This window comes from Esox lucius, chromosome 9 (assembly GCF_011004845.1).
Source record: "Esox lucius isolate fEsoLuc1 chromosome 9, fEsoLuc1.pri, whole genome shotgun sequence".
Lineage (NCBI taxonomy): Eukaryota > Metazoa > Chordata > Actinopteri > Esociformes > Esocidae > Esox > Esox lucius.
In genome coordinates, this window is record NC_047577.1 from 3,114,729 (window position 1) to 3,142,042 (window position 27,314).

Here is a 27,314-nt window from a genome sequence, read left to right on the forward strand (position 1 = left end):
CCCCTCCCCCCTGGCATTGAGTTTAATAAGTGGATACATCCAAGCTTAGATCTGTGTTTTAATGAATTCAACAACGCAACGTTGAAGCCCATTTTCATCCCATCCAAAAACCATTTAACTAAAGTTAAAATTACATTTCACTTTCCTAGGGAATTGTAATTCATCACAACGTCCCTTTATACAAGATATCTATGGCATTTCTAACACACCTGAGAAAAATGTCACTACTGCGTATTGCAAATAAAAGACCAATCAAGTCATACTATTTGATATTCTACACAAAACTACAACACTTCAAAATACTGCCATTGTTATATTGTGTTACAATAAAACTTGGTAAAATATGCTTGGATATTTTTCGTAATGAGTTTTCACAATAATTAACAGTCATTGTTGACTACAAATACATTGTTCAATTGAAATAAAAGAACTTGTCAAAAGCATACAGCAGTGTGCACTAAGTCTTTACATCATGATGTGTGAGGCTACCCCTGGTTTCCTGTGTTGCCATTGACAGCGGAGGTAGCCTCCTCCTCTTCTTCATCTTCACTTGCACTACGGGAATCCTCTTCACTCTTCATCCCAGCAGCCAGATCCTCTACAGGAAGTGCACTGTGGTGTCCCTTTTTGTGTCTCCAAAGACTGTGGGAACTGCCGTAGCTCTGGCCACATTCAGTGCAGCTGTAAGGTTTGTCTCCCGTATGAACTCTATGGTGTATTTTAACATCGGCCGATCTGGCAAAACTCTTCCCACATACAGAGCAGGAGTAAGGTTTTGTATGTGTTCGGAGGTGTTGCTTCATAAGGTTTGCTCGACTAAAACTCTTCCCACACACAGAGCAGGAATGAGGTTTCTCATGTGTGTGTATATGTCGGTGTGTCGTTAAGGCAGAAGAAAAACTAAATCGCTTCCCACACACCAGGCAAGAGTACGGTTTTTCTCCAGTGTGCTCATTCTGGTGGTCTTTAAGCCTTCCTTTCTCACTGAAATGCTTCCCACAAACAGAGCAACTGTATGGTTTTTCTCCTGTGTGGGTTCTCATGTGTCTTTTCAGAATGAATAACCTGTGCCAGTGTTTCCCACACACAGTGCAACCATATTTACGAGGTTTGAGACACCCCTGCATTTCCTTAGGTACCACAGATGTAGAGGGACTCCCTTCCTTTTCACACGTCTCATCTGTGTTAATAGAAAACGTGACATTTAGACAAAATAATTCTCATGAGAATTTTAGTCTTCCAGTACATTTTAGCTGACATTATCCCATTCTGATCCAGACAAAAACATGCATGTTACAATGTTACATACGTACTTAAAAACAGTAACTTACCAAAAGCAGGATCTTCCCCATCTTCTTTCACTTTAATATCCAGTACTAGATTGAGACGAGACTCATCTACAGCTACAAAGACCTGCTGATGTGATCCCTTTCCAGCAGCTTCACTCTCCCCTGAGTGTGTTCTCTGATTGGTGGGTTGTGATGAAGAGACACTCTTCCCACAGACAGCCAAACTAAATGACTTCCTTCCAGTGTGCACTTTGAGGTGCCTGTTCAGGGCTCCCTTTTCACCAAACTGCTTCCCACACACAGAGCACGAATGAGGTTTCTCTCCATTGTGTCCCCGAAAGTGTCTCCTCAAAGTTTTCCCTTGTGTAAAACTCTTCCCACATACAGAGCAAATGAATGGCTTCTCTCCAGTGTGTCCTCTGTGGTGTGTACTCAGGTCTCTCTTTTCACGGAATTGCTTCCCACAAACTGAACAGGAATGAGGTTTTTCTTCTGTGTGTATCCGAAGATGATTCCTCAACGTTTCCCCTTGTGTAAAGCTCTTCCCACATAAAGAGCAAGTGAATGGCTTCTCTCCAGAGTGTCCTTTCAGATGTCCGTCTAGGCTTCTCTTATCACTAAATTGCTTACCACACACATGGCACTGATGAGGCTTTTCTCCTGTATGAGTCCTCTCATGTCTCAATAGCTGTTTAGACAGGGCAAAGCCTTTCCCACACACAGAGCATGAGTAAGGTTTCCCAATGTGTTGCAGTGAGTGATCCTTTAACTGATCTGCACGTCTGAAACTCTTCCCACAAACAGAACAGGAATGAGGTTTCTCTTCAGAGTGAGTTTGGAAGTGTTCCTTCAAACGTGAATGTAAGGTAAAGCCCTTACCACACACAGAGCAGGAAAAGGGTTTCTCATCTCTGTGTAACTGTTGGTGTCTTTTTAAGGCTGAAACAAAACCAAACCTCTTGTCACACTCAGAACAGGCATAAGGCTTCTCTCCAGTGTGCACTTTCTGGTGGTCTTGAAGAACCTTTTTTACACGGAACTGCTTCCCACACAAAGAGCATGTGTAAGGCTTTTCTCCAGTATGAATTCTCATATGTATCAGCAGTTTTGAGAACTTTTGGCAATCTCTTCCGCACACAGAACAGCAGTGGGAGATCTTAGTTGTAAGATTCTCCTGGAGTGATTCAGGTTCTCTTGATGTACAGGGACTCTCAATGCTGTAAGGGCAGATGTCACACCTCTCTGTTGTGAGAAAGAGATTGAATGGATAAACTAAAGTCAAAACCCTGATGGCGGTAGATTTCCCAAAAATGTAAAGCCCTAAAACTCACTAATGTTATTGCTTATGATACAATAATATAATTTAGCTGCACTCAGCAGATAACCTCACAACTAGCCCAATATTAACCTCAACACAAAATTCCTTCTCATAAACAAATTCTCCATCAGCGAATTACAAAATCTTACACACAATATCTGGACATAAATAAAATCTATCATCAACCTTGTTAAGACTTTAGAACTTGTCCAATGGCTGTCATTACCACTTAATACCATTATGGTAGATTTGAATAAGCTCAAACAAATAGATTGTAACAAAATGCTGTACAAAATAACGCCCTACAACTTACCAAAGCCTGGATCTTTCTCCTCTTCTTTCACTTTAATATCCAGGACTAAACTAAGACCAGAGTCCTCTTCAGCTACAGACATTGGCTGTTGTGGTTCCTGTCCAGCAGCTTCACTCTCTCCTGTATGTGTTCTTTGATGTTGATTACGATATGATGATGAAGAGAAACTCTTTCCACATAGAGAGCAACCAAATGGTTTCTCTCCAGTGTGCACTTTGTGGTGTCTGTTCAGATCTCTCTTTTCACTAAACTGTCTCCCACACAAAGAACAGGAGTGAGGTTTTTCTCCTGTGTGTGTCCGAAAGTGACTACGTAATGTTTGTGCTCTGGCAAAACTCTTCCCACATACAGAACAGGGGTAAGGTTTTTCTCCAGTGTGTCTTCTCTGATGTCGGATCAGGTCTCCTTTCACACGAAATTGCATATCACACTGAGTGCAGGGGTACTGCTTCTCTCCTGTGTGACTTCTCATGTGTGTTTGTAGAGCTGAAACAATTTGGAAAGAACTTCCACACACTGAACACTGGTGGGAACCCTTAACTGTGTGGTTCTCTGGAGGTTGTTTAGATTCTTCTAATGTAGAGGGACTCTCCTCAGTGTCAGAACAGTGGTCAGGTTTCTCTGCTGTGGTAAAGAGATAGCATGGAATAACCCACATCTTACAACTGGCTCAGAAACCTATATCTTAAATAACATTACATTGTTATCTGGAATAATTCAATAGTATGAGGTAAAAAAAACATTTTATACCTATGACAGATCACAGGTCTTTTTTTATTTAAAAAAAAGAATACACCCACATTTTTCTCTCCTCACAATTTTATAGTGTCCAATATGCTGCTTTGGCCAATTCTCTCTAACCTCTCTGTGGTTAATTTTCCTTTTAAATAGTCTCTAAAATAATTCCATATCCATAGCTAGTTAATATAATCAAAATCAGATTTAACAATTCCAGCTTTGTTTTACTTTAGCTTTCAAAGGCAGTTAAAAAATGTATGTTAAAGGTATTCAATTCTACCATCCAGAAGGATGAAATTCAAAAATGTCCTTCAAGCAATTTAGAAATAAACAATCAACAATGAAGAAACTAACACACAATTAAAAAAAGTAGTTGGGCACGTTCCAAGTGATGTTTACATTAACATCCTAAACAAAGCCTACCTCAGCCCAACAACATGATCTGATAACGATGTATATTTTACTAACTGGTCAATATATTCTCTATGTAAAGTGCCTATACTTTTACCTACTTGTTGCACTGCTTGATCATTCACATTATGATCTTTAAACATACCCAGTCAATCAGAAATAAATTAAATATCAGTGTGTAAATGTAACATTTGACCATGTACAGCTAGGACAAAGATTGTCTGATTCTTAAAGTAAAACTTTTTCTAATGTTGGCAAGTATTGCTTATCCATGTTTATAACTGTTAACAGCTTGAAAGTATTAAAAAAGCAAAATTATACACATCTTAGCAAAATCATAAAATAAATACATCAACTTACCAAAAGCAAGATCTTCCTCTTTTTTCACTTTAATATCCATTACTAGACTGAGATCAGCCTCCTCTACAGCTACCAGCTGCTGTGATGCCTGTCCCGTGGATTCACTCTCACCTGTGTGGCACTTCAGATGTTCTGTGAGATTTGGAGATGAAGAAAAACTCTTTCCACACAAAGAGCAACTAAATGGCTTCTCTCCCGTATGCACTAGCAGGTGTCTGTTCAGGTGTCCATTTTGACTAAATTGCTTCCCACACACAGAGCAGGAGTGCGGTTTCTCTCCTGTATGAATTAGAAGGTGCCTCCTCAAGATTTTGGCTTGTGTAAAACTCTTTTCACATACGGCACAAGTGAATGGCTTCTCTCCAGTGTGTCCTTTCAGGTGAATATTCAGGCCCCTCTTCTCACGAAATTGCTTTCCACACACAGAGCAGAAGTGGGGTTTGTCTTCTCTGTGTATCCGTAGGTGATTCCTCAAAGTTTCAGCTAGGGTAAAACTCTTTTTACAAACCGAGCAACTGAATGGTTTCACCCCTGTGTGTTCCTTTCTGTGTCCGTCCAGGCTTCTCTTCTCACTAAATTTCTTCCCACAAACGGAGCACTGGTAAGGTTTTTCTCCTGTGTGTGTTCGGAGGTGTCTCTTTAGTTTGGAAGGGCAGGCAAACTCTTTTCCACACACCGAGCAGATGGAGGATTCTTTAGTAGGTTGTGTGTGTGTCTTTAGGTGTCTGTTCACATTAGACGGATGAGAGATCTGCATTCCACATTCTGGACAGGACCAAGGCTTGTTAGCCATACAATTCTCCTGGTGTTCTCCTGGCGAGTCAGGACTCTCCCCTGTTAAATTAAAAAGTAATTTTTAGAGATCGGTCAGAGGTAGCAGTAAACTTCAACATAAAATATGAATTACAAATAAAAACATTACAAGAGTGACTGGAACGTTTAATCGCCCTAATTTCAGCAATGGCACCCAGCCGTATTGAGCGACCACATGCAACATGCCTATGATATATTATGCAGCTGGTGAGCTGCATTGCACGGGAGCTCAATGGCCAAGCCAGAAACATCCCTACGGTGTTGGATAACAAGCTTTGAGCAAGTGAACTGATTTAGGCTGAAACATGGAACCAGAAAAAGTCAAGCTATGGATTTACAGACATGGCTTCAACATTTTTGTTGCAATTAATAGCCTAGCATTCTGTAGCTACAGGCTATCCCTAGCCAGCGAATGGAAGTAGCACTCATATGTGGAGACAGGAGCGCTCCACAATCGCACAGAAGGATGGAACAGGATGGATTTAAGTGTCAAGCTGATAAACAATAATTAAATGTTTTACACCTTTACCAAGTGGGACAATAATTATAAAACACACTGTATATTAAAGCATTTAAAGGAATTGTAGAAATACAGCTCCGGAAAAAATTACGAAACCACTGCACCTTTTTCTTTCCTTTCCAAAAAAAGTTGAAAAATATTGTTTTGAGTGAGGAACAGAAGCGTTTAATTTGGAGGGATCTCTTAATTTTAACCCTTCTGTTCCTCACTCAAAACCTTCCTTTCCGACTTTTTTGGAAAGGAAAGAAAAAGGTGCACTGGTCTCTTTATTTATTCCTGAGCTGTAGTCGCCCCTCCAGGAGAAAATCGTAATCTAAATGACTAAAATGTAAATGGTCCACTCTTCGCTTTTACAGATGTTTGTCAAAAGAATGAAAAATACTGCATTTTCACAAATTACGTTCTACGTTTCACACCCAATAATCTAAAAACAACTTGAGTTTTGAGTGTGTACTAAACCTGAAATTAACTTTCATTCCTTCATGTTCCTGGGGCAATATTTCAAAATATGCAATCTCTCTCAAATCCGTCCCTAAAAATGTACAGCTCTGGCTAAAGCACTTATCAAATTACCTAAATGTACTGTTGCGTCTTTAATAAAGTACAATTAAGATGAGTTGTCCAACCCTCAGCTTCTTACCACAAGTCACTTGATAGTTGTGTCAAACAGTTTTACAGCGGTGTCACTGGGTCACTATTGATCTTGAACATTTTCTCCATAAAAAAGCAGCTCTAAACCCAATGTTAAGGTAACCTTCACCTGCTTGCAGACATGTTATTGACGGTCTGCATTCGAGGTAAGCTAAAGATGATCACGGCCGAAGCAACGGTAGAACATGTTTAAAACTGGTTTTGATCTCATTAATAAATCCTGGCACATGCGTCTTTACAAGTAGAACGGCAATTCAATGTATCCAGCCCTTTTCCTTAACATCATTAGTCGTATGAACCGCGAAACTACCCTTAAATCATGTCCTGTTCCATACCAGTTCTATCCACGCCCCAGTCTAGATCTTCAGGCTCCTCTTTGACCACGATGTTAAATCTGGGTATTTCACTGTAGTTGTCCAGGCCACTATAATTACAGTCAGAAACCAGTGACTCTGGGGGATTGGAATCAGTGAAGCAGGAACGATTGGATGGGTCAGCAGAATCCTAAAATAAAGAATGAGATGTTATCAAAAGCTAGCGACAAAATCAACCAGACTAGTACAGCATTAGCTAACATGAGCATTGTCACATGACGGCCCCTGTAGGTTATACCTAACTAGCCAGTTTAATTCATCATCAATTTAAATATAAATCATTCTCACGGGTTTAGCACACGCTAACATGAACTCACCTCATTCATTGTGAATTCTTCAGAAATAGATTCTTCAGAACGATGTTTCATCTTGCTAGCGCTAGCTCACCTAACCAACCAGCTTTCCTAGATCCAACAGCAAAATGTGACATTTGGATTTGCAACGTCGTTGAGTCCATGTTTATAGTTGGTTTGCTAAAATCAAAGTCTACTTTGAATGACATCAAAATATTTTTAAATTACATATTTCCCACAACGTAAATGAAGTGTATGTAACACTAAAACAGTACTTCCGGGTCACGAAATCTCAGAATAAAAGTTAGTATATTTACTCATGCATGTAAAAAAGAAGTGTCCACACATTAACAATCACTCATTGGATAACATTTTAATTAAATGTTAATTTGGTTCCAAGGTCAAATAAACACGCTGTTTATGAAAGAAAACAGACTTCAGAGGAAATGTTAGCCTATTCGTCAATGCTTAAGGGGGATTACAAAAACCGAGAAAGTTCACCACTAACTAACTAAGTTACATTTTAAGCGGAACTCTGTCACGCCGAGTGGAGGCTTTGTACCCCTTCACTATCCCAATACACTTTACATGAAAATATATGTCTGTACATTCGCAATATATCACTAACACACACCCACACCCCCTAATGGTAAATCGTTTACTTTGGTCAATGTAAAAACAAAAGCGAGCATTTTATCCATTCAAATATCCGATTTTAAGACTATTACAACATACACATTGAACATCACTATAGATATTGTTCTAGCCGGTTTTCAAGGTCATCACTCACCAACTGTAGAGTTCGTCAATGGGCAAGACTCCCAGCGTTAATCTTTTCATCCAACAGAAAAAATGCTATAAAAACGAGAACCTACTTCAGTGACTAATTACTAAATAATTGGGTAATTTTGGCAGACTAATAAAAATCCCAAAATCTCCGTGACTAAATAAGGCCAGCATCGCCGGGGCTTGGGGCTATCGTTGCAACGGTTTAAACGATAAACTTCCACTGAAAGCGACATCTGCATTTACGAAGTTAGAATCCCCTTGGTGTCATTTTAGAATTGAACACATGGATGAATCAGTCAGTAATGTGGGGAGGCAAGCCTGACTTCATTCAGACAGACGAATCGGTCGATCAGTCAGTCAGGTAGAGAGGCCAGCTGGGTTTTATTCAGATGGATGCATGCCTTTCTATGTTACAGCCTTCTTCAGACAGCCTTCTAAAATGTACTCCTATATATTTGTCTTCTTACACCATGTGTGTCACTAAGTAGTTACACTGGCTAACAGATAAAGAAAACCACGGTTGTCCAAACAAGAATAAAAGTAAGAACGGAGTATACTTGACTAGTTGCTAATCTCAACATTGTGTTTCTATAATATTACTAGAAGTAGTAGAAACTTAGTCTGCATTTTAAAACAGAAAAAAGGAGCCTTGAAGGAATCACTGCTGCTATATAAACACAAAGGTGTGAACACAGTAAAGGTCCTGCAAATAAGGATATGAAAACAGATTGATTTAATATCCTTTGGAGATGGGAGCACATCTTTTTAGCTCTGACTACACAGATCATACGATTGCCCAAAACTTTACAGGTGTCTAACCAGTTGTTTATTTATTCATGTGGCCCACAATTTGCCCCTTTTCTCTCTATAACTGGTTGATTAGTGTTCTGTCTGTCTCTATTAAATGTATTCTGCCTTGCTTGGTTTTCTTGGAGTTGCTTATAATAATATAATACAGCCCCTCAGTTTGTGTTTCAATATTTTATTAGAATCCCTATTAATTACCAAAGAACAAGGCACAACATAACTCAAAATTATACCCATTTAAGCAATACATGAAATTATACTTGAAGTTATACCCTGGCAAACAGCGATTAGATTACAACAAAGCAGGTGTAGCACATGTCATCGAGGAGATAATGAAAAGCATGTCACTGACACTTGCCTTATCTGTGCACCAATGGGACTTTGACCACATTGGTGTGTAGCCACCCAGGGAATGACGCTCGGGCGAGATAGTGCCTTACTGGCATTTAAAGATGCTAAATGACTAAAAGAAAATGTAAATTACAGCAATACGCTGATCAAAACAAGATTCAGTTGAAGATGTGGTCACTGATAAGCCAAAAAGACTCACTGTAAATGGAGTACCATGTCATGGTGGCGCAGTTTTGTGTCCCAGGTCACCAAAATCACTCACTTTCAAACTTGTAATTTCATTCTACTTAGAGAATGTGGACAAATACACAACATAATACATCTAACCCAAAACAGGAGGTTAAAACATTTAAGATTATCTCTAAAACTGGTTCCAGAGTGCGTCCTTAATTCAAAGTATAAATTCCACTCAGAAAGCAACCTCAAAAGACTTGAATGATTACTTCTGTGCACAGAGTGGTTTCAGAAAATTCAAAACTATTTTCTAATATATTAAATCACTTTGTTTGCCATCAATCCACCCCCCCCCCTAAACGACAAAGAGAAAAGACATTGAGATGTGTAACAATCTACTGAAAATAGTTCTCCCCTACATACGTTTTTAGGCCCTTTTCAGTACTTTGTAAAATCTCCTTTGGCAGCGACTACAGCTTCGAGTCTTCTTGGGTATGCCTCAACCAGCTTTGCACACATGGATTTGGTCAGTTTAACCCATTCTTCCTTGCAGATCCTCTCAAGATCTTTCAGATTGGATGGAGAGTGTTGCTGAACTGCAATCTTAAGGTCACGCCACAGAAGTTCTATAGGGTTCAAGTCCTGGCTTTGACTGGGCCACTCAAGGACATTCACAGAGTTGCCCCTTAGCCACTCCAGCGTTGTCTTGGCTGTGTGATTTGGGTTGTTGTCATGCTGAAAGATGAATTGCTGCCCCAATCTGAGGTCCTGTGCACTCTGGATGAGATTTTCTTCAAGGACCTCTCTATATTTTGTTCCATTCATTTTTCCCTCAAACTTGACCAGTCTCCCCGTGCCTGCCGCTGAAAAGCACCCCCAAAGCATGATGCTCCCACCACCACGCTTCAACATAGAGATGGTGTTAGTCAGGTCTTGAACGGTATCTTGTCTTCTCCAGGCATAGCCCTTGGCACTCAGACATAATAGTTCGACTTTGGTCTCACCAGACCAGAGTATCTTTTCCCTCATGCTTTCAGTGTCATTTAAGTGCCGTTTGGCAAACTCTAGGCGGCATGTCATATGCTTTTTACTCAGGAGTGGCTTTCGTCTGGCCACTATACCATAAAGGCCTGACTGATGGAGTGCGGCAGAGATGGTTGTCCTTTTTGCAGTTTCTCCGGTCTCTGCAGAAAAACTCTGAGGCTCTTTTAGTGTGGCCTTTGGGTTCTCGGTCACCTCCTTAACCAAGGCCCGTCTTGTCCGTTTACTCAGTTTGGCTGGACGGCCAGTTCTAGGAAGAGTCTCAGTGGTTCCAAACTTTCTCCATTTCACAATGACGGAGCACACTGTGCTCCTGGGAACATTCAAAGCTTTAGCAATTTTCTTATAACCTTCACCAGATTTATACCTCAACACAATTTTATCTCTGAAATCTATGGAGAGTTCTTTGGACCTAACGGCTTGGTTTTTGCTGGAATGTAAGGCGTTACCACACATTGAGCAGGAAATAGGTTTCTCATCCTTGAGTAACTGTTGATGTCTTTTTAAGGCTGGAACAAAACCAAACTTGTCACACTTGGAGCAGGTGTAAGGTTTCTCTGTGATGTGTATTTTCTGGTGGTTTTGGAGAATTTTTTTTACACTGAACTGCTTCCCACACTCAGAGCAAGGGTAAGATCTTTCTCCAGTATGAATTCTCATATGTATTCGAAGTTTTGATAACTTTACACAATCTCTTCCGCATACAGTACAGCAATGGGAGATCTTAGCTGCAAGATTCTCCTGCAGTTGTTCGGGTTCTCTTGATGTACAGGGACTCTCGTTACTATAAGAACAGACGTCACTTCTTTCTGCTGTGAGAAAGAGATTGTATGGATTAACTCATAAATCAAAATCCCAAAGGGTTACATTTCCCAAAAAATGTTTGGGAATTAAACCACTAAAAGGTACAAGGCTACATTTAATATGCCACAACCAGGTAACCTCACAGAAATATTCCAATGCTAACCTCACCAGCTGTTTCCTTGCAGTAACAAATCAGCTACAGTGGGAAGAAAAACAATTTGATACACTGCCGATTTTCCCACTTGTATGTAGAAGTCTGTAATTTTTATCATAGGTACTGTTCAACTGTGAGTGACGGAATCTGAAAATCCAAAAATCCAGAAAATCATATTGTATGATTTTTAAGTAATTAATTAGCATTTTATTGCATGACATAAGTATTTGATACATCAGAAAAGCAGAACTTAAAATTTGGTACAGAAACCTTTGTTTGCAATTACAGAGATCATACGTTTCCTGTAGTTCTTGACCAGGTTTGCACACACTGAAGCAGGGATTCTGGCCCACTCCTCCATACAGACCTTCTCCAGATCCTTCAGGTTTCGGGGCTGTCGCTGGGCAATACGGACTTTCAGCTCCCTCCAAAGATTTTCTATTGGGTTCAGGTCTGGAGACTGGCTAGGCCACTCCAGGACCTTGAGATGATTCTTACGGAGCCACTCCTTAGTTGCCCTAGCTGTGTGTTTCGGGTCATTGTCATGCTGGAAGACCCAGCTACAATCCATCTTCAATGCTTTTACTGAGGGAAGGAGGTTGTTGGCCAAGATCTCACGATACATGGCCCCATCCATCCTCCCCTCAATACGGTGCAGTCGTCCTGTCCCCTTTGCAGAAAAGCATCCCCAAAGAATGATGTTTCCACCTCCATGCTTCAAGGTTGGGATGGTGTTCTTGGGGTTGTACTCATCCTTCTTCCTCCAAACATGGCGAGTGGAGTTTAGACCAAAAAGCTCTATTTTTGTCTCATCAGACCACATGACCTTCTCCCATTCCTCCTCTGGATCATCCAGATGGTCATTGGCAAACTTCAGACGGGCCTGGACATGCGCTGGCTTGAGCAGGGGGACTTTGCGTGCACTGCAGGGTTTTAATCCATGACGGCGTAGTGTGTTACTAATGGTTTTCTTTGACACTGTGGTCCCAGCTCTCTTCAGGTCATTAACCAGATCCTGCCGTGTGGTTCTGGGCTGATCCCTCACCTTCCTCATGATCATTGATGCCCCACAAGGTGAGATCTTGCATGGAGCCCCAGACCGAGGGAGATTCACCGTCATCTTGAACTTCTTCCATTTTCTAATAATTGCGCCAACAGTTGTTGCCTTCTCACCAAGCTGCTTGCCGATTGTCCTGTAGCCCATCCCAGCCTTGTGCAGGTCTACAATTTTATCCCTGATGTCCTTACACAGCTCTCTGGTCTTGGCCATTGTGGAGAGGTTGGAGTCTGTTTGATTGAGTGTATGGACAGGTGTCTTATATACAGGTAACGAGTTCAAACAGGTGCAGTTAATACAGGTAATGAGTGGAGAACAGAAGGGCTTCTTAAAGAAAAACTAACAGGTCTGTGAGAGCCGGAATTCTTACTGGTTGGTAGGTGATCAAATACTTATGTCATGCAATAAAATGCCAATTAATTATTTAAAAATCATACAATGTGTTTTTCTGGATTTTTGTTTTAGATTCCGTCTCTCACAGTTGAAGTGTACCTATGTATCAAATACTTGTTCTCCCAAATGTAAATATGCATCAGCTAAATACATATTTTCACATACAGTGTTTGGACAAACACTTCCATTAACATTGTTAGGACTTCTGAATGCATCCAATGGCTGTTATTAACACTTAACATCTGTTTAGTATCATAGTAAGATCAAATTACGAATGTAATTACTAATGTTTGATCCAAATTTGGGAAGAACAAGACATTCAATTGACATGTAGTACAAAGTATAAAATGTTAGCTCACCAAAACCCGGATCTTCTTCCACTTCTTTAACTTTAATATCTAGAGGTAGAGTGAGACCAGACCCCTCCACAGCTACAGAGACTGGCTGGTGTGAACCCTGTCCTGCATCTTCACCCACTCCAGTGTGTGTTCTCTGATGATTGTTGCAAAATATTGCAGATGAAAAACCCTTCCCACACATAGAGCAACTGAATGGTTTCCCTCCAGTGTGTACTTTCTGGTGTTTGTTCAGAGCTCCCTTCTCACCAAACTGCTTCCCGCACACAGAGCAGGAATGACTTTTCTTCACTGCGTGTTTCTGGAAGTGACTTTTCAAGGTTTGGGCTTTGGCAAAACTGCTCCCGCAAACAGGACATGAGTGAGGTTTCTTGTCTGAGTGTGTCAGCAGGTGTTGTCTAACATCCCCTGAAAATTCAAAACATCTTCCAGAGTTTGGGGAGTAGTAAGGATTCTCTTCTGTGTGAACTTTCTGGTGTTTCTTCAAGGCATCCTTATGATGGAACTTCTTCCCACACGCAGAACATGAGTGAGGGTTCTCTTCTATGCGTAACCATTTGTGTCTCCAATATATCATATATTTTGAGAAAGTCATTCCACTCAGTGAGAAGGAGTAAGGCTTTCGTCTGGTGCATGATTGTTCATGTTCTCTGAAGTTCAGTTTTGTGTGAAACCGCTTGTGCCTCCAGTATGCCATATATTTTAAGAAAGTCATTCCACACAGAGAACAGGAGTAAGGCTTTCGTTCAGTTTTGGCTTGCTTCTTATCTTTCAAGTTGTTCTGCGTGGTAAAACACTTCCCAGACAAGGAGCAGGCATTAGTTTTCTTTCCAGTGTGTGTCAACATGTGTCTTCTCATGACTGAAGCAACAGCAAAAGATTTTCCACAGTCTGGGCAGGCCAACTGCTTTTCTCCAGTGTGGCTCTTGTGGTGTTTGATCAGGTCTCCTTTCACAGTAGATTGCTTTCCATGCAGCGTGCAAACATTAGCTTTCTCTACTGTGAGATTCTCCTGATGCTTTTTAGATTTCCAAGATGTAGGAGGACTTGCCTCATTACTAGAGCGGCGGTCCAGTCTCTCTGCTGGTGAAAAAAGATTGAATGTGTTTAGTCATATAATGCACACGCACGCACACCATCAAAACATTTACTTAGTTAACTGTTAATCCGTTCACCAAAAATTTTACTTCGATAACCACTATTCAGTTAAATCGTTAAAAATATAACAAAGTTGGTGAAAAAAGTTACCGTTCATTTTTATTATCGAAAACATTTTATTATCGAAAAACAAAAATAGAAAGAAAAACACCTTTTTGTGTATTTTTAAGGGCTTGCATTAGAACCCAAAATTGAAGCTTTTAGCTTTACAGTTTATAAAAGGCTGATTTCATAGTTTTAACTTTAAAAAACCTCTGAAGTCAACTGACAACTACAGTTGTCAAGCTGACATAGTGCCGAATATCTCCAAATGGTAGTACTTAGACTTTCTTTCCTGTGAGTCCTTCTCGTGATAATAGAAGCATCTTGGTTCATTACCGTGATCTACAAGCCCCCTCCTCTCTGCCTGAAAACAGGTAACTCCTTCGCTCTCTATCCGGATGGTACTGAACGTTATTGGACCAACAACGGTCTCAGAGTCATAACTTACCAGACAACCAGTAGGACCATATATATTTTAGAGCCTGAAAAGGGCAAACAAATTAAATAAAAACTTAAATGAAACATAATATTAGTATCAAACTGAAATAATAATAAGTGGCCGAACGAAATACAAATTTAAATATGACAATATAGCTGATATAGCCTATTTACACAAAATGTTTCCTCCTTCGTTCTCCATTTTGTCAATCAGATGCGTGTTTCCCTTGATGAAAATTAGCAAGGGAATTAGCAAGTCCGACAGGGATGATCTCTTGGCCAGAAATTGTAGAGCCAGAAAAGGGCAAAAGAATAAGAAAACAAACAATTAAATGAAACATAATATTAGTATCAAACATTTTTTTTATTGATAAATGGCCGAAAGAAATACAAATGAAAATATTGCTGATATAGCCTATTCCGTTCTCCATTTTGTCCATCAGGTGCGTGTTTCCCTTGATGAAAATTAGCATTTCAAAGTCCAACAGGGATGATCTCTTGGCCCTCAGAGAACAAACACTCCACTGCAGAAATGGCTGTGTTGAACTGGATGAACAAGTCCACAAACACTTGCTCACCCAATAAGGCAGCATCACAGGCTGTTCCAACATTCATCATGGCAACTCATGATGGGACTCAGTATTGTGTATGGCCCCCAGGTTGTGGCATATAATCTATTTTTTTTTTTTACCATTATCAATGCAACTTTTCATGCAATGAAACAATTGTTCTCAAAAAATGTCAGCTGTTTCTGAGCTTGTTCAGCTTTTGGCATATTGACTCAAGGACTTTAGAAAAACAAATTGCTTTCATTCTTGATAAAACTATTCACCAGAAAAACTGCATACCATCAATTTAAGATATAATAACCTAGTTTTCCTATTCTTGTTCATTTTGTAATTTCATGTTAATTTGTTAAGAGTCATTAAGTTGATGAGGTTGTGCAACGTCATTTGAATGATCAAACCTCAAATAAAGGTGTAATAAATCTAAAACATCTCCAGAGCATCCAGGAAGCATGAAGCTTTGACATGCATCGTTCAAAAAAGCTGGACAAAAGTCTGGGACATCTTGCCCATGTGGAAATGCTCTTAATACAACATCTTCCCAATGTTTCTGGCCAACGCCCATGGGACATGTACAATGTGGTTAAAACTGGATTTGAGGCGCCAAATAATTTCTTGAGAATGCAAATTTTACAATCAAAGGGAGTATTGTCGCCAATGGCGACCTTGGCAGAAATTTCACTCGCAAATAAAAATATTTGGTCGACCATTTTAGTCGCAGTTCAGAGCCCTGTTTATATCATGCCTTGTTACATACCAGTTCCATCCACATGCCAGTCTACATCTTCAGGTTCCTCTTTGACCACAATGTTAAATCTGGGTACTTCACTGCAGTTGTCCACGCCACTATAATTACAGTCAGAAACCAGTGAATCTGGGGGATTGGGACCAGTGAAGCAGGGATGAGGTGGGTTGTGTAGGTCTGTAGAATCCTAAAAATAAAGAATGAGATGTTATCAATAGATTTACACCTAGCTTTGATCGGAACTACAGTACGGTCTCATTATTAGTAGCCAGACATCGGGCAACATTACATAGGATCAGACTGAAGTCGAAATTCACGTGGGCTCGGAAAAACACGTTTCTCGTCAACAAAGCCATGTGTATAATCTTTATGGTCCCACCTACCATACGGATGTGTTCCCAGCAATCAACAAAGTAGTTAAAACTGTTTTCCCTAGGTAGTTCCAAAAAGTTCATATCTCAAACCAAAAATCCGTCATATCATCGCCACTAATTGAAACTACGTCTTATCAATAAGATCATAAATGAGACAATTTGTTGCGGTTGAAACTAGCTACCTAGGTTGGGTCAAAACATCCGGACTGATTTATCTTTAGACGTTAGCTAGTCATTCTCACACGACTTCCTCATAGTATACTATGCTTAAATAAAAAAAATTAAGTACCAGTTCAGGTACCAATTGGTTTGGCATAAGCTAACATAAACTCACCTCATCCATCGTGGATTACTCCGATTCTTCAGAACGACGTCCTACCTTGCTAACTACTAGCTATGCTAGAGCAAGTTTACCTGGCTAATCAGATTAATTGTATCCAATAGCAAAACGATGTGTAATAAGGCTTTGCTAAATCTTTCTTTGAGTCCAAGTTTATAGTGAGTTTTTTAATATCAAAGTCTACTTTATCCAAATGACACGTTTCACATACGTAAAAACAATATAAAAATATTTGTATTGTTTGCAACGTTGAAAAATGCATTTCCGGGTCACAAAACTTCTTCAGGATTGGGTTGGCACGTCGTTTGCAACTTTATTGTGCGTACACCGCCACCTACTGTACCGGAATGTGAGGCCACTCAAGTCCTACCTGCTTACAAGCATATATGACCACTGCAGGGAGTATTCTATGTTAGTATTTCAAATAGGGGTGCACCTTTTCATTCCCTTTTTGTTGACGTGCGATGATTGCTTTAACACATTTGCATGACTACATTTTTATGAACAGCTTTCTCAATATTTAAGATTTAAAGTAGAATTTTCACCACTTCACCAACATTACATCATATTTAATAAGTTCAAATCCACCCAGTGGACACTCCAAAGTAGAGTGAGGCATTTGTGGAAATACTATTGCAATGTAGAATAGGAAAGTGGATGTGTAACGGACATACATTGAACAAAATTATAAACGCAACACTTTTGTTTTTGCCCCCACTTATCATGAGCTGACCTTAAAGATCTAAGACTTTCTCTATTTACACAAAAGGCCTATTTCTCATATTGTTCACAAATCTGTCTAAATATGTGTTAGTGAGCACTTCTCCTTTGCTGAGATAATCCATCACCCTCACAGGTGTGGCATGTCAAGATGCTGATTATTGCCCAGGTGTGCCTTAGGCTGGCCACAATAAAAGGCCACTAAAATATGCAGTTCCATTACACAGCACAATGCCACAGATGTCACTAGTTTTGAGGGAGCGTGCAATTGGCATGCTGACTGCAGGAATGTCCACCAGAGATGTTGCCTGTGAATTGAATGTTCAGTTCTCTACCATAAGCCATCTCTAAAGGTGTTTCAGAGAATTTGGCAGTACATCCAACCGGCCTCACAACCGCAGACCACGCGTGACCACACCAGTCCAGGACCTCCACATCCAGCATCTTCACCTCCAAGATAGTCTTAAAATCTTCTTGCTTGGGTACAGACATTGTCTGAGCCCCGGTGGTCCAGTACCTCCTACAAGATGGTAACAGAGCAGATGTCTTGGATGTCCTTATGTAAGATTAGTGTCAGGATATCAGCAGCTGAAACAAACCTTTTGAGAGCCATATTGCATGATCACATTATTGCAGACTAATCTTGTAACACTGTACATGGACTAATTTGTTCATGGTGTTTCCCATCTGCTGAATATGTTCTGAACTTTAATGCAACAACCTTTATTCTAATAATTCATATAAAATAGAACATCACATGTTTTGAATTAATTCATTAATGGTATCTCAAAATAGGACTACTTTAGTGAACACACACACATAGGGACCACAACTATTCAACAATCCATCTACCTGAGCTTAGAAATTCCCACAACGATGATAAAATTCACATTTCAGAACAATGACCACAACCTTTGCATGTAAATTTTGTAATGCCAGAAACTTCTGTACTGTCAATTATCTTATCACTAAACCAATTTCCATTGCTTATTGTATCAAAATCCTCAGCAGCCAGTGAAGATGGTTTTCTGTGAGTTGGCTTAGGAATGTCTTTATTTTGAGAGGAATCCCATTCCTTGCATTTGTCAGTGCATATGTGAATTACTTCTTTCAGACTGAAGTGGAGAACTTCTACACTACTTGTAAGATCATATGCAAGTAATACAAAAGCATAGCCCCCTGGCATCTTTGATTTCTTAGTGCAGTTTGCATGCCAAAGCTGGTAATGATATTTATACAGTTTCATAAATGGGTATTCATCAAAAAATGTGACTATACTGTTTAGACTGAATGTAGAGCAGGTAATTTGCCAAGAAGTTAGCAGGTAGAATTTCCCGAACAAAATGTTCAACTATATCCTTTACATAACTATAATGAAGTTGTTGTTGAACAACGGATTGTGAAAACATGGTTGAATCCACTGCTTCTAACTGGGAAATGGCCTTTTTGAAGTGACAAGATGGTTTCACTTGAAATCACTATAGAGTCTCCTGAACATTTCCTACAATACATTCACTTCCGGCGTATAGAACAGTTTTTTCTGTACAGGGCAATATGAATTTCATATCCATGGAGTTACATTGTGGCCAATGGTATGGGTAGAGTAAAATGCCAGCAACAATTGCAAATACACAGTGCCCTTTGATTTCTGTGTGTGCATATAATCACTCTATAGTCTCTTGACATTTCCTACAATACATTCACTGCAGTGTATAGAATAGTTTTTTCTGTACAGGGCAATATTTATTTCATATCCTTTCAGTTACATTGTGGCCAATAGGATATAGAATGGGTGGAGTAAAATGCCAGCAACAACTGCAAATAATGTAAAATATTTTTCTACAAGATTGTCCCAAATACCGGAGTTACACCACATTGAAACGTTCCGAGTCTATCGGTGTGCATTGGCTTTTAATCTCCAAATATTAAATTTAGACATTGGCCTTACTGTCACTCCATCCTAAACCGGATACTTTTCCATTTAGTATAGCTAATACTATTCCGGTCTCGTTAGGTAAGGGAAGCGGAGTCGCGTCATTGTTAAAAAAAGGCAGGATTTTACACAGGGCCTCTTTAAAAAAAATCATGCCTGTACCATTGAGAAACTTCAATAGTGCCCTATCCACCATATCCTAAACTTTTCCTCGCCCACTACACTAAACATCTTATGGCCATGCCGTCACCCCAAGCCTTCCAACTCTGATCTCACTGCCTTCACTTAAAGTTAACAATGACTCCGTTATTCATATGCAAATTAAATGTTGATGGGGTTCAAAACATGTTCCCAGGTAAAACAAATGCCCTACCATCTCCCACAAACACAACACGCTTTGTATGAAAAACATAGTGGACTATAGAGAAAAGGCATTTATAATCACTTCTCAGGTGAACTGGGGTTGGGAGTCCTCATCAGTGTCGATACCATCAAAATGTATTGAAAATGTTAGGCTAATTTTAGGTAGGCTAAGTTGCGGAATAAGAACTGAAACTGTTTTTCCTTCAATCTGAACACATGATCAACATGACAAAATCCATTTAAACAAAATTCTGCAAAAGTTATACTAGCATCTCACTTTAGCAAGCAAACATGTTTATTTATATAGTACATTTCATACATTGAATTGCTTATATGTGCTTTACAAAGAAAAATAAAAAATATAAAAAGACTATAGCATAAAAACAAATACTCAAACATCAAACAATATCATAATAAGAAAATAGAAAAAAAACACAGGAAGCTGTAAGACTAAACAGTGTGGTTAAGTTAAAACACTCAGTCATAAGCACGCTAAAAGAGGAGTGTTTTTAACCTGGATTTAAAAATGTACATGTTTGGGGCACGTCTAAGATCAGTTGTGTGCAGCATAACTGTTAAACGCAGCTTGGCCATGTTTAGTTTGGAGTCTGGGCTCTACTAGCTGACCTGTGTTCATGGATATAAGAGCTCTGCTTTGTTTATATTCTTCAAACATATCAGAAATGTATTTGGGGCCTAAACCTTTTAGCGAGTCACAAAAAGCACCCCTTCAAGATCTATTCTGTAACTGACTGGAAGCCGGTGCAAAGATGTTCTCTTGGTCTTGGTTAACATTCTAACAGCAACATTCTGAATGAGCTGCAGCGGTTTTAGTCTTTTTGGGGAGTCCATTACAGTAGTTGGCACTGCATGGATGAGCTTCTACTGGTATTTTTGGGACATCAAGCCCTTGATTTTGGCTATATTTTTAAGATGATAGAATGCTGTTTTGGAGATCACGTTGATATGAATGTAAAACGAGGTTTTTAGGACCTGAGTCAATCTTTTTACTAATACTTTTCTCTTAATCGTTTTTATTTTTTTTGCCAGACAATCTCTGTTTTATCTTGGTTTAATTGTAGACAATTTTCATTCATCCAGGTACAGTGGGGAGAACAAGTATTTGATACACTGCCGATTTTGCAGCTTTTCCCACTTACAAAGCATGTAGAGGTCTGTAATTTTTATCATAGGTACTCTTCAACTGAGAGTGACGGAAGTTGCCCTGGCTGTGTGTTTCGGGTCGTTGTCATGCTGGAAGACCCAGCCACGACCAATCTTGGGAAGGAGGTTGTTGGAGTCTGTTTGATTGGGTGTGTGGAAAGGTGTCTTTTATACAGGTAACAAGTTCAAAGAGGTGCAGTTAATATAGGTAAAGAGTGGATATCATCTGCATAGCTATGGAAGTTAATGTTGTTGTTCTGTAGAATTTGCCCCAGAGGTAGCATACAGAGTTTGAACAGAAGCGGTCCGAGAACAGATCCCTGGGGAACTCTGCATTTCATAGCCACCCAATCAGATTTATGATTATCAATGGTGACAAATTAACTCTGGTCATCTAGATCAAATTGAATAATTTCCTAAATGTGATTGTCGTCTTGACTGGAACCATTATTATATGGTTACTTGGTCCACATTAAAAAGGACTCTTGCAATGGCTTCCAAACAACTTTTCAATTTATTAAATCACTTTGTTTGCCATCAATCTACACACCATACCTCATTACGACAAAGAAAAAAAAACAAATCTAGAAATGTGTGCCAATTTATTGAAAATAGTTCTCATGTACATACGTATTTAGGCCCTTTTCAGTACTTTGTAAAATCTCCTTTGGCAGCGATTACAGCTTCGAGTCTTCCTGGGTATGCCTCAACCAGCTTTGCACACATGGATTTGGTCAGTTTAACCCATTCTTCCTTGCAGATCCTCTCAAGATCTTTCAGATTGGATGGAGAGCGTTGCTGAACTGCAATCTTCAGGTCGCGCCACAGAAGTTCAATGGGGTTCAAGTCCGAGCTTTGACTGGGCCACTCAAGGACATTCACAGAGTTGCCCCTTAGCCACTCCAGCGTTGTCTTGGCTGTGTGATTTGGGTTGTTGTCATGCTGAAAGATGAATTGTTGCCCCAATCTGAGGTCCTGTGCACTCTGGATGAGATTTTCTTCAAGGACCTCTCTATATTTTGTTCCATTCATTTTCCCCTCAAATTTGACCAGTCTCCCTGTGCCTGCCGCTGAAAAGCACCCCCAAAGCATGATGCTCCCACCACCATGCTTCACCGTAGAGATGGTGTTAGTCAGGACTTGAGCGGTATCTTGTCTTCTCCAGGCATAGCCCTTGGCACTCAGACATAATAGTTCGACTTTGGTCTCACCAGACCAGATTATCTTTTCCCTCATGCTTTCAGAATCATTTAAGTGCCGTTTGGCAAACTCTAGGCGGCATGTCATATGCTTTTTACTCAGGAGTGGCTTTCGTCTGGCCACTATACCATAAAGGCCTGACTGATGGAGTGCGGCAGAGATGGTTGTCCTTTTTGCAGTTTCTCCGGTCTCTGCAGAAAAACTCTGAAGTTCTTTTAGTGTAGCCTTTGGGTTCTTTGTCACCTCCTTGACCAAGGCCTGTCTTGTCCGTTTACTCAGTTTGGCTGGACGGCCAGTTCTAGGAAGAGTCTCAGTGGTTCCAAACTTTCTCCATTTCACAATGACAGAGCACACTGTGCTCCTGGGAACATTCAAAGCTTTAGCAATTTTCTTATAACCTTCACCAGATTTATACCTCAACACAATTTTATCTCTGAAATCTATGGAGAGTTCCTTGGACCTAATGGCTTGGTTTTTACTAGAATGTAAGGCCTTACCACACATTGAGCAGGAAATGGGTTTCTCATCCTTGAGTAACTGTGGATGTCTTTTTAAGGCTGGAACAAAACCAAACTTGTCACACTTGGAGCAGGTGTAAGGTTTCTCTGTGGTGTGTATTTTCTGGTGGTTTTGGAGAACTTTTTTTACACTGAACTGCTTCCCACACTCAGAGCAAGGGTAAGATCTTTCTCCAGTATGAATTCTCATATGTATTCGAAGTTTTGATAACTTTACACAATCTCTTCCGCATACAGTACAGCAATGGGAGATCTTAGCTGCAAGATTCTCCTGCTGTTGTTCAGGTTCTCTTGATGTACAGGGACTCTCGTTTCTATAAGAACAGACGTCAATTCTCTCTGCTGTGAGAAAGAAATGGATGGATTAACTCATGAATCAAAACCCCAATGGGTTACATTTCCCCCCCAAAAAATTGGGAGTTAAACAATTAAAAGGTACAATGCTACATTTAATATGCCACTATAAGGTAACATCACAAGATTAGTCCAGTGCTAACCTCAACCACAGTTTCCTTGCGATAACACATTTTGCATCAGCTAAATAGATATTTTCACATAGTATTTGGACAAACACTTCCATTAACATTGTTAGGACTTCTGAATGCATCCAACGGCTGTTAACACTTAATCTGTTTAGTATCATTGTAAGATCAAATTACGAACGTAATTACTAATGTGATCCACATTTAAGAAGAACAAGACATTCAACTGACATTAATAGTAAAAAGTATCCCCTTTTAGCTCACCAAAACCTGGATCTTCTTCCTCTTCCTTCACTTTAATATCAAGAGGTAGAGTGAGACCAGACCCCTCCACAGCTACAGAGACTGGCTGGTGTGAACCCTGTCCTGCATCTTCACCCACTCCAATGTGCTTTCTCTGATGTTTGTTGCGATATGCTGATGATGAAAAACCCTTCCCACACATAGAGCAACTGAATGGTTTCCCTCCAGTGTGTATTTTCTGGTGTTTGTTCAGAGCTCCCTTCTCACCAAACTGCTTCCCGCACACAGAGCAGGAATGACATTTCTTCACTGTGTGTTTCTGGAAGTGACTTTTCAAGGTTTGGGCTTTGGCAAAACTGCTCCCGCAAACAGAGCATGAGTGAGGTTTCTTGTCGGAGTGTGTCGATAGGTGTTGTCTAACATCCCCAGAAAAATCAAAACACCTTCCAGAGATTGCGGAGGAGTAAGGATTCTCTTCTGTGTGAACTTTCTGGTGTTTCTTCAAGGCATCCTTATGATGGAACTGCTTCCCACACGCAGAGCATGAGTGAGGGTTCTCTTCTATGCGTAGCCATTTGTGTCTCCAATACACCATATATTTTGAGAAGGTCATTCCACACAGTGAGAAGGAGTAAGGCTTTCGTCTGGTCCATGATTGTTCATGTTCTCTGAAGTTCAGTTTTGTGTGAAACCGCTTGTGCCTCCAGTATGCCGTATATTTTAAGAAAGTCATTCCACACAGAGAACAGGAGTAAGGCTTTCGTTCAGTTTTGGCTTGCTTCTCATCTTTCAAGTTGTTTTGCGTGCTAAAACACTTCCCAGACATGGAGAAGGCATACGTTTTCTTTCTAGTGTGTGTCAACATGTGTTTTCTCATGACTGAAGCAACAGCAAAACATTTTCCACAGTCTGGGCAGGCCAACTGCTTTTCTCCAGTGTGGCTCTTCTGGTGTTTGATCAGGTCTCCTTTCACAGTAGATTGCTTTCCATGCAGTGTGCAAACATTAGATTTCTCTACTCTGTGATTCTCCTGATGCTTTTCTGATTTCCCAGATGTAGGAGGACTTGCCTCATTACTAGAGCGGCGGTCCAGTCTCTCTGCTGGTGAAAAAAGATTGAATGTATTAAGACAAATAATGCATGTACAAGCACTCACACCATCAAAAATGTACTTAGTTAACCATTAATTAGTTCACCAAAAAGTTTACTTCGATAGTTAAATCGTTCAAAATTTAACTAAGTTGGCGATAAAAGTTATTGTACATTTTTATTATAGAAGTATTTTGCTCTAAAAACATCTAACAAAAACAGAAGAAAAAAACATTAGAACCCAAAAACTGAAGCTTTTAGCATTACAGTTAATAAAAGGCTGATTTTATAGTTTTAACTTTTAAAAACCCTCACCTGAAAACTACAGTTATCAAACTGACATTGTGCCTAATATCTCCCGAATGGTAGTACGTAGACTTTTTTTCCTGTGAAAGACTGAGATCTACAAGCCCCCTCATCTCTGCCTGAAAACAGGTACCTCATTCACTCTCCATGCGGATGGCACTGAACGTTATTGGACCAACAAGGGTATCAGAGTCATAACTTACCAGACAACCAGTAGGACCATATATATTTTAGAACCAGAAAAGGGCAAACAAATTAAAAAAACTTAAATGAAACATAATATTAGTATCAAACTGAAATAATAATTAGTGGCCGAACGAAATACAAATTTAAATATGACAATATAGCCGATTTAACCTGTTTACACAAAATGTTTCCTCTTTCGTTCTCCATTTTGTCCATCAGATGCGTGTTTCCCTTGATGAAAATTAGCATTTCAAAGTCCGACAGGGATGATCTCTTGGCCCGCAGAGAAAAAACGCTCCACTGCAGAAATGGCTGTGTTGAACTGGATGAACAAGTCCACCAACACTTGCTCACCCACTAAGGCAGCATATGTCTGCAAGTCCTTGGTGTTGGTCTTCAGCCGGGTCTTGGCCAGGTTCTCGCTATCCAGCCCAACAGATTGAGGGCTGGATTAAAACTCACATTGAAAATCAAATAAAGCAATTGAAATCACAGGCTGTTCTAGCCTGTGAATTTCATCATGGCAACTCATGATTGGACTCAGTATTGTGTATGGCCCCCAGGTGGTGGTATATGATCTTTTAGTTTTTTCCATTATCAACATACCTTTTCATGCGATGAAACAATTGTTACCAAAAAATGTCAGCTTTTTCTGGGCTTGTTCAGCTTTTGGCATACTGACTCAAGGACATTAGACAATCAAATTGCTTTCGTTCTTGAAAAAACTATTCACCAGCAAAATTGCATACCATCAATTTAAGATATAATAACCTAGTTTTCCTATTCTTGTTCATTTTGTAATTTAATGTTAATTTGTTGAGAGTCATTAAGTTGAAGAGGTTGTGCAATGTCATTTGAATGATCAAACCTCAAATAAAGGTGTAATAAATCTAAAACATCTCCAGAGCATCCAGGAAGCATGAAGCTTTGACATGAATCGTTCAAAAAGCTGGACAAATGTCTGGGACATCTTCCCCATTTGGAAATGCTCTTAATACTACATCTTCCCAATGTTTCTGGCCAACCCTCATGGCACATGTACAATGTGGTTAAAACTGGATTTGAGCTCAATAATAAATCCAGGCATACACATCCATCACTCGAACAGTGACTTTCCATGTCTTCAACCCTATTTCTTAGCATCCTTAAAGTAGTTTAAACTGCAGAACTCCCCTTTATATCATGCCTTGTTACATACCAGTTCCATCCACATGCCAGTCTACATCTTCAGGCTCCTCTTTGACCACAATGTTAAATCTGCAGTTGTCCACGCCACTATAATTACAGTCAGAAACCAGTGAATCTGGGGGGTTGGGTAGGTCTGCAGAATCCTAAAAATAAAGAATGAGATGTTATCAATAGATTTACACCTAGCTTTGACCGCAACTACAGAACTGTCTCATTATTAGTAGCCAGACATCGTGCAACATTACATAGGATCAGACTGAAGTCGAAATTCACGTGGGCTCGGAAAAACACGTTTCTCGTCAACAAAGCCATGTGTATAATCTTTATGGTCCCACCTACCATACGGATGTGTTCCCAGCAATCAACAAAGTAGTTAAAACTGTTTTTCCTAGGTAGTTCCAAAAAGTTCATATCTCAAACCAAAAATCCATCATATCATCGCCACTAGTTGAAACTACGTCTTATCAATAAGATCAATAATGAGACACTTTGTTGCGGTTGAAACTAGCTACCACCTAGGTTGGGTCAAAACAACCGGACTGATTTATCTTTAGACGTTAGCTAGTCATTCTCACACGACTTCCTCATAGTATACTATACTTAAATGACATTTTTAATTACCAGTTCAGGTACCAATTATTGGTTTGGCATAAGCTAACATAAACTCACCTCATCCATCGTGAATTACTCCGATTCTTCAGAACGACGTCCTACATTGCTAACTACTAGCTATGCTGGAGCTAGTTTACCTGACTAATCAGATTAATTGTATCCAATAGCAAAACGATAAGGCTTTTCGAAATTTTTCTTTGAGTCAAAGTTTGTAGTCAGTTTGCTAATATCAAAGTCTACTTTATCCGATAGCAAATTATATTCAAATTACACGTTTCACAAACATTAAAAACCTTAAAAATATATATATTGTTCGCAACGTTGAAAAATGTACTTCCGGGTCACGAACTTCTTCAGGATTGGGTTGGCACGTTGTTTGCAACTTTATGGTGCATACACCGCCGCCTACTGTACCGGAATGTGAGGCCACTCAAGTCCTACCTGCTTTACAAGCATATATGGCCACTGCAGGGAATATTCTATGTTAGTATTTCAAATAGGGGTGCACCGACACAACTTTTTCATTTTTGATACGATTCCCGAGTGCCGACATTTTGAATTTCTGCTGATACCTAGTACCCATTAAATTCTACCATTTGAATTTTGTTGACGTGCGATGATTGCTTTAATTCCTGTACACG

General features: G+C 39.8%; 2 protein-coding genes across 5 annotated transcripts; both read right to left on the reverse strand.

Annotated features, from left to right (window-relative positions):
* Window positions 1-124: 124 nt before the first annotated feature.
* Window positions 125-8,470, reverse strand: LOC105029851 (zinc finger protein 271-like). Of its 3 annotated transcripts, XM_020045035.3 has the most exons (7): window positions 7,871-8,470; window positions 7,105-7,191; window positions 6,749-6,917; window positions 4,430-5,263; window positions 2,921-3,544; window positions 1,332-2,531; window positions 125-1,180 (listed from the first exon to the last, which is right to left on the reverse strand). In XM_020045035.3, exons 2-7 carry the CDS (start codon window positions 7,153-7,155, stop codon window positions 486-488), a joined length of 3,573 nt encoding a protein of 1,190 aa, XP_019900594.2. In that variant the 5' UTR covers window positions 7,156-7,191; window positions 7,871-8,470; the 3' UTR covers window positions 125-485. The 3 variants fall into 3 exon arrangements, with proteins under 3 accessions (XP_019900594.2, XP_010901711.2, XP_019900595.1); XM_010903409.5 differs by lacking the exon at window positions 7,871-8,470 and having other exon boundaries at window positions 7,105-7,371; XM_020045036.2 differs by lacking the exons at window positions 6,749-6,917; window positions 7,105-7,191; window positions 7,871-8,470 and adding an exon at window positions 6,403-6,698.
* A 12,639-nt stretch (window positions 8,471-21,109) lies between these two features.
* Window positions 21,110-27,107, reverse strand: LOC105029842 (zinc finger protein 135-like). 2 transcript variants are annotated; one of them, XM_013132343.4, is made up of 4 exons: window positions 26,731-27,107; window positions 26,072-26,204; window positions 23,314-24,390; window positions 21,110-22,909 (listed from the first exon to the last, which is right to left on the reverse strand). In XM_013132343.4, exons 1-4 carry the CDS (start codon window positions 26,737-26,739, stop codon window positions 21,495-21,497), a joined length of 2,634 nt encoding a protein of 877 aa, XP_012987797.3. In that variant the 5' UTR covers window positions 26,740-27,107; the 3' UTR covers window positions 21,110-21,494. The 2 variants fall into 2 exon arrangements, with proteins under 2 accessions (XP_012987797.3, XP_012987796.3); XM_013132342.4 differs by having other exon boundaries at window positions 23,314-24,393; window positions 26,731-27,106.
* Window positions 27,108-27,314: the final 207 nt, after the last annotated feature.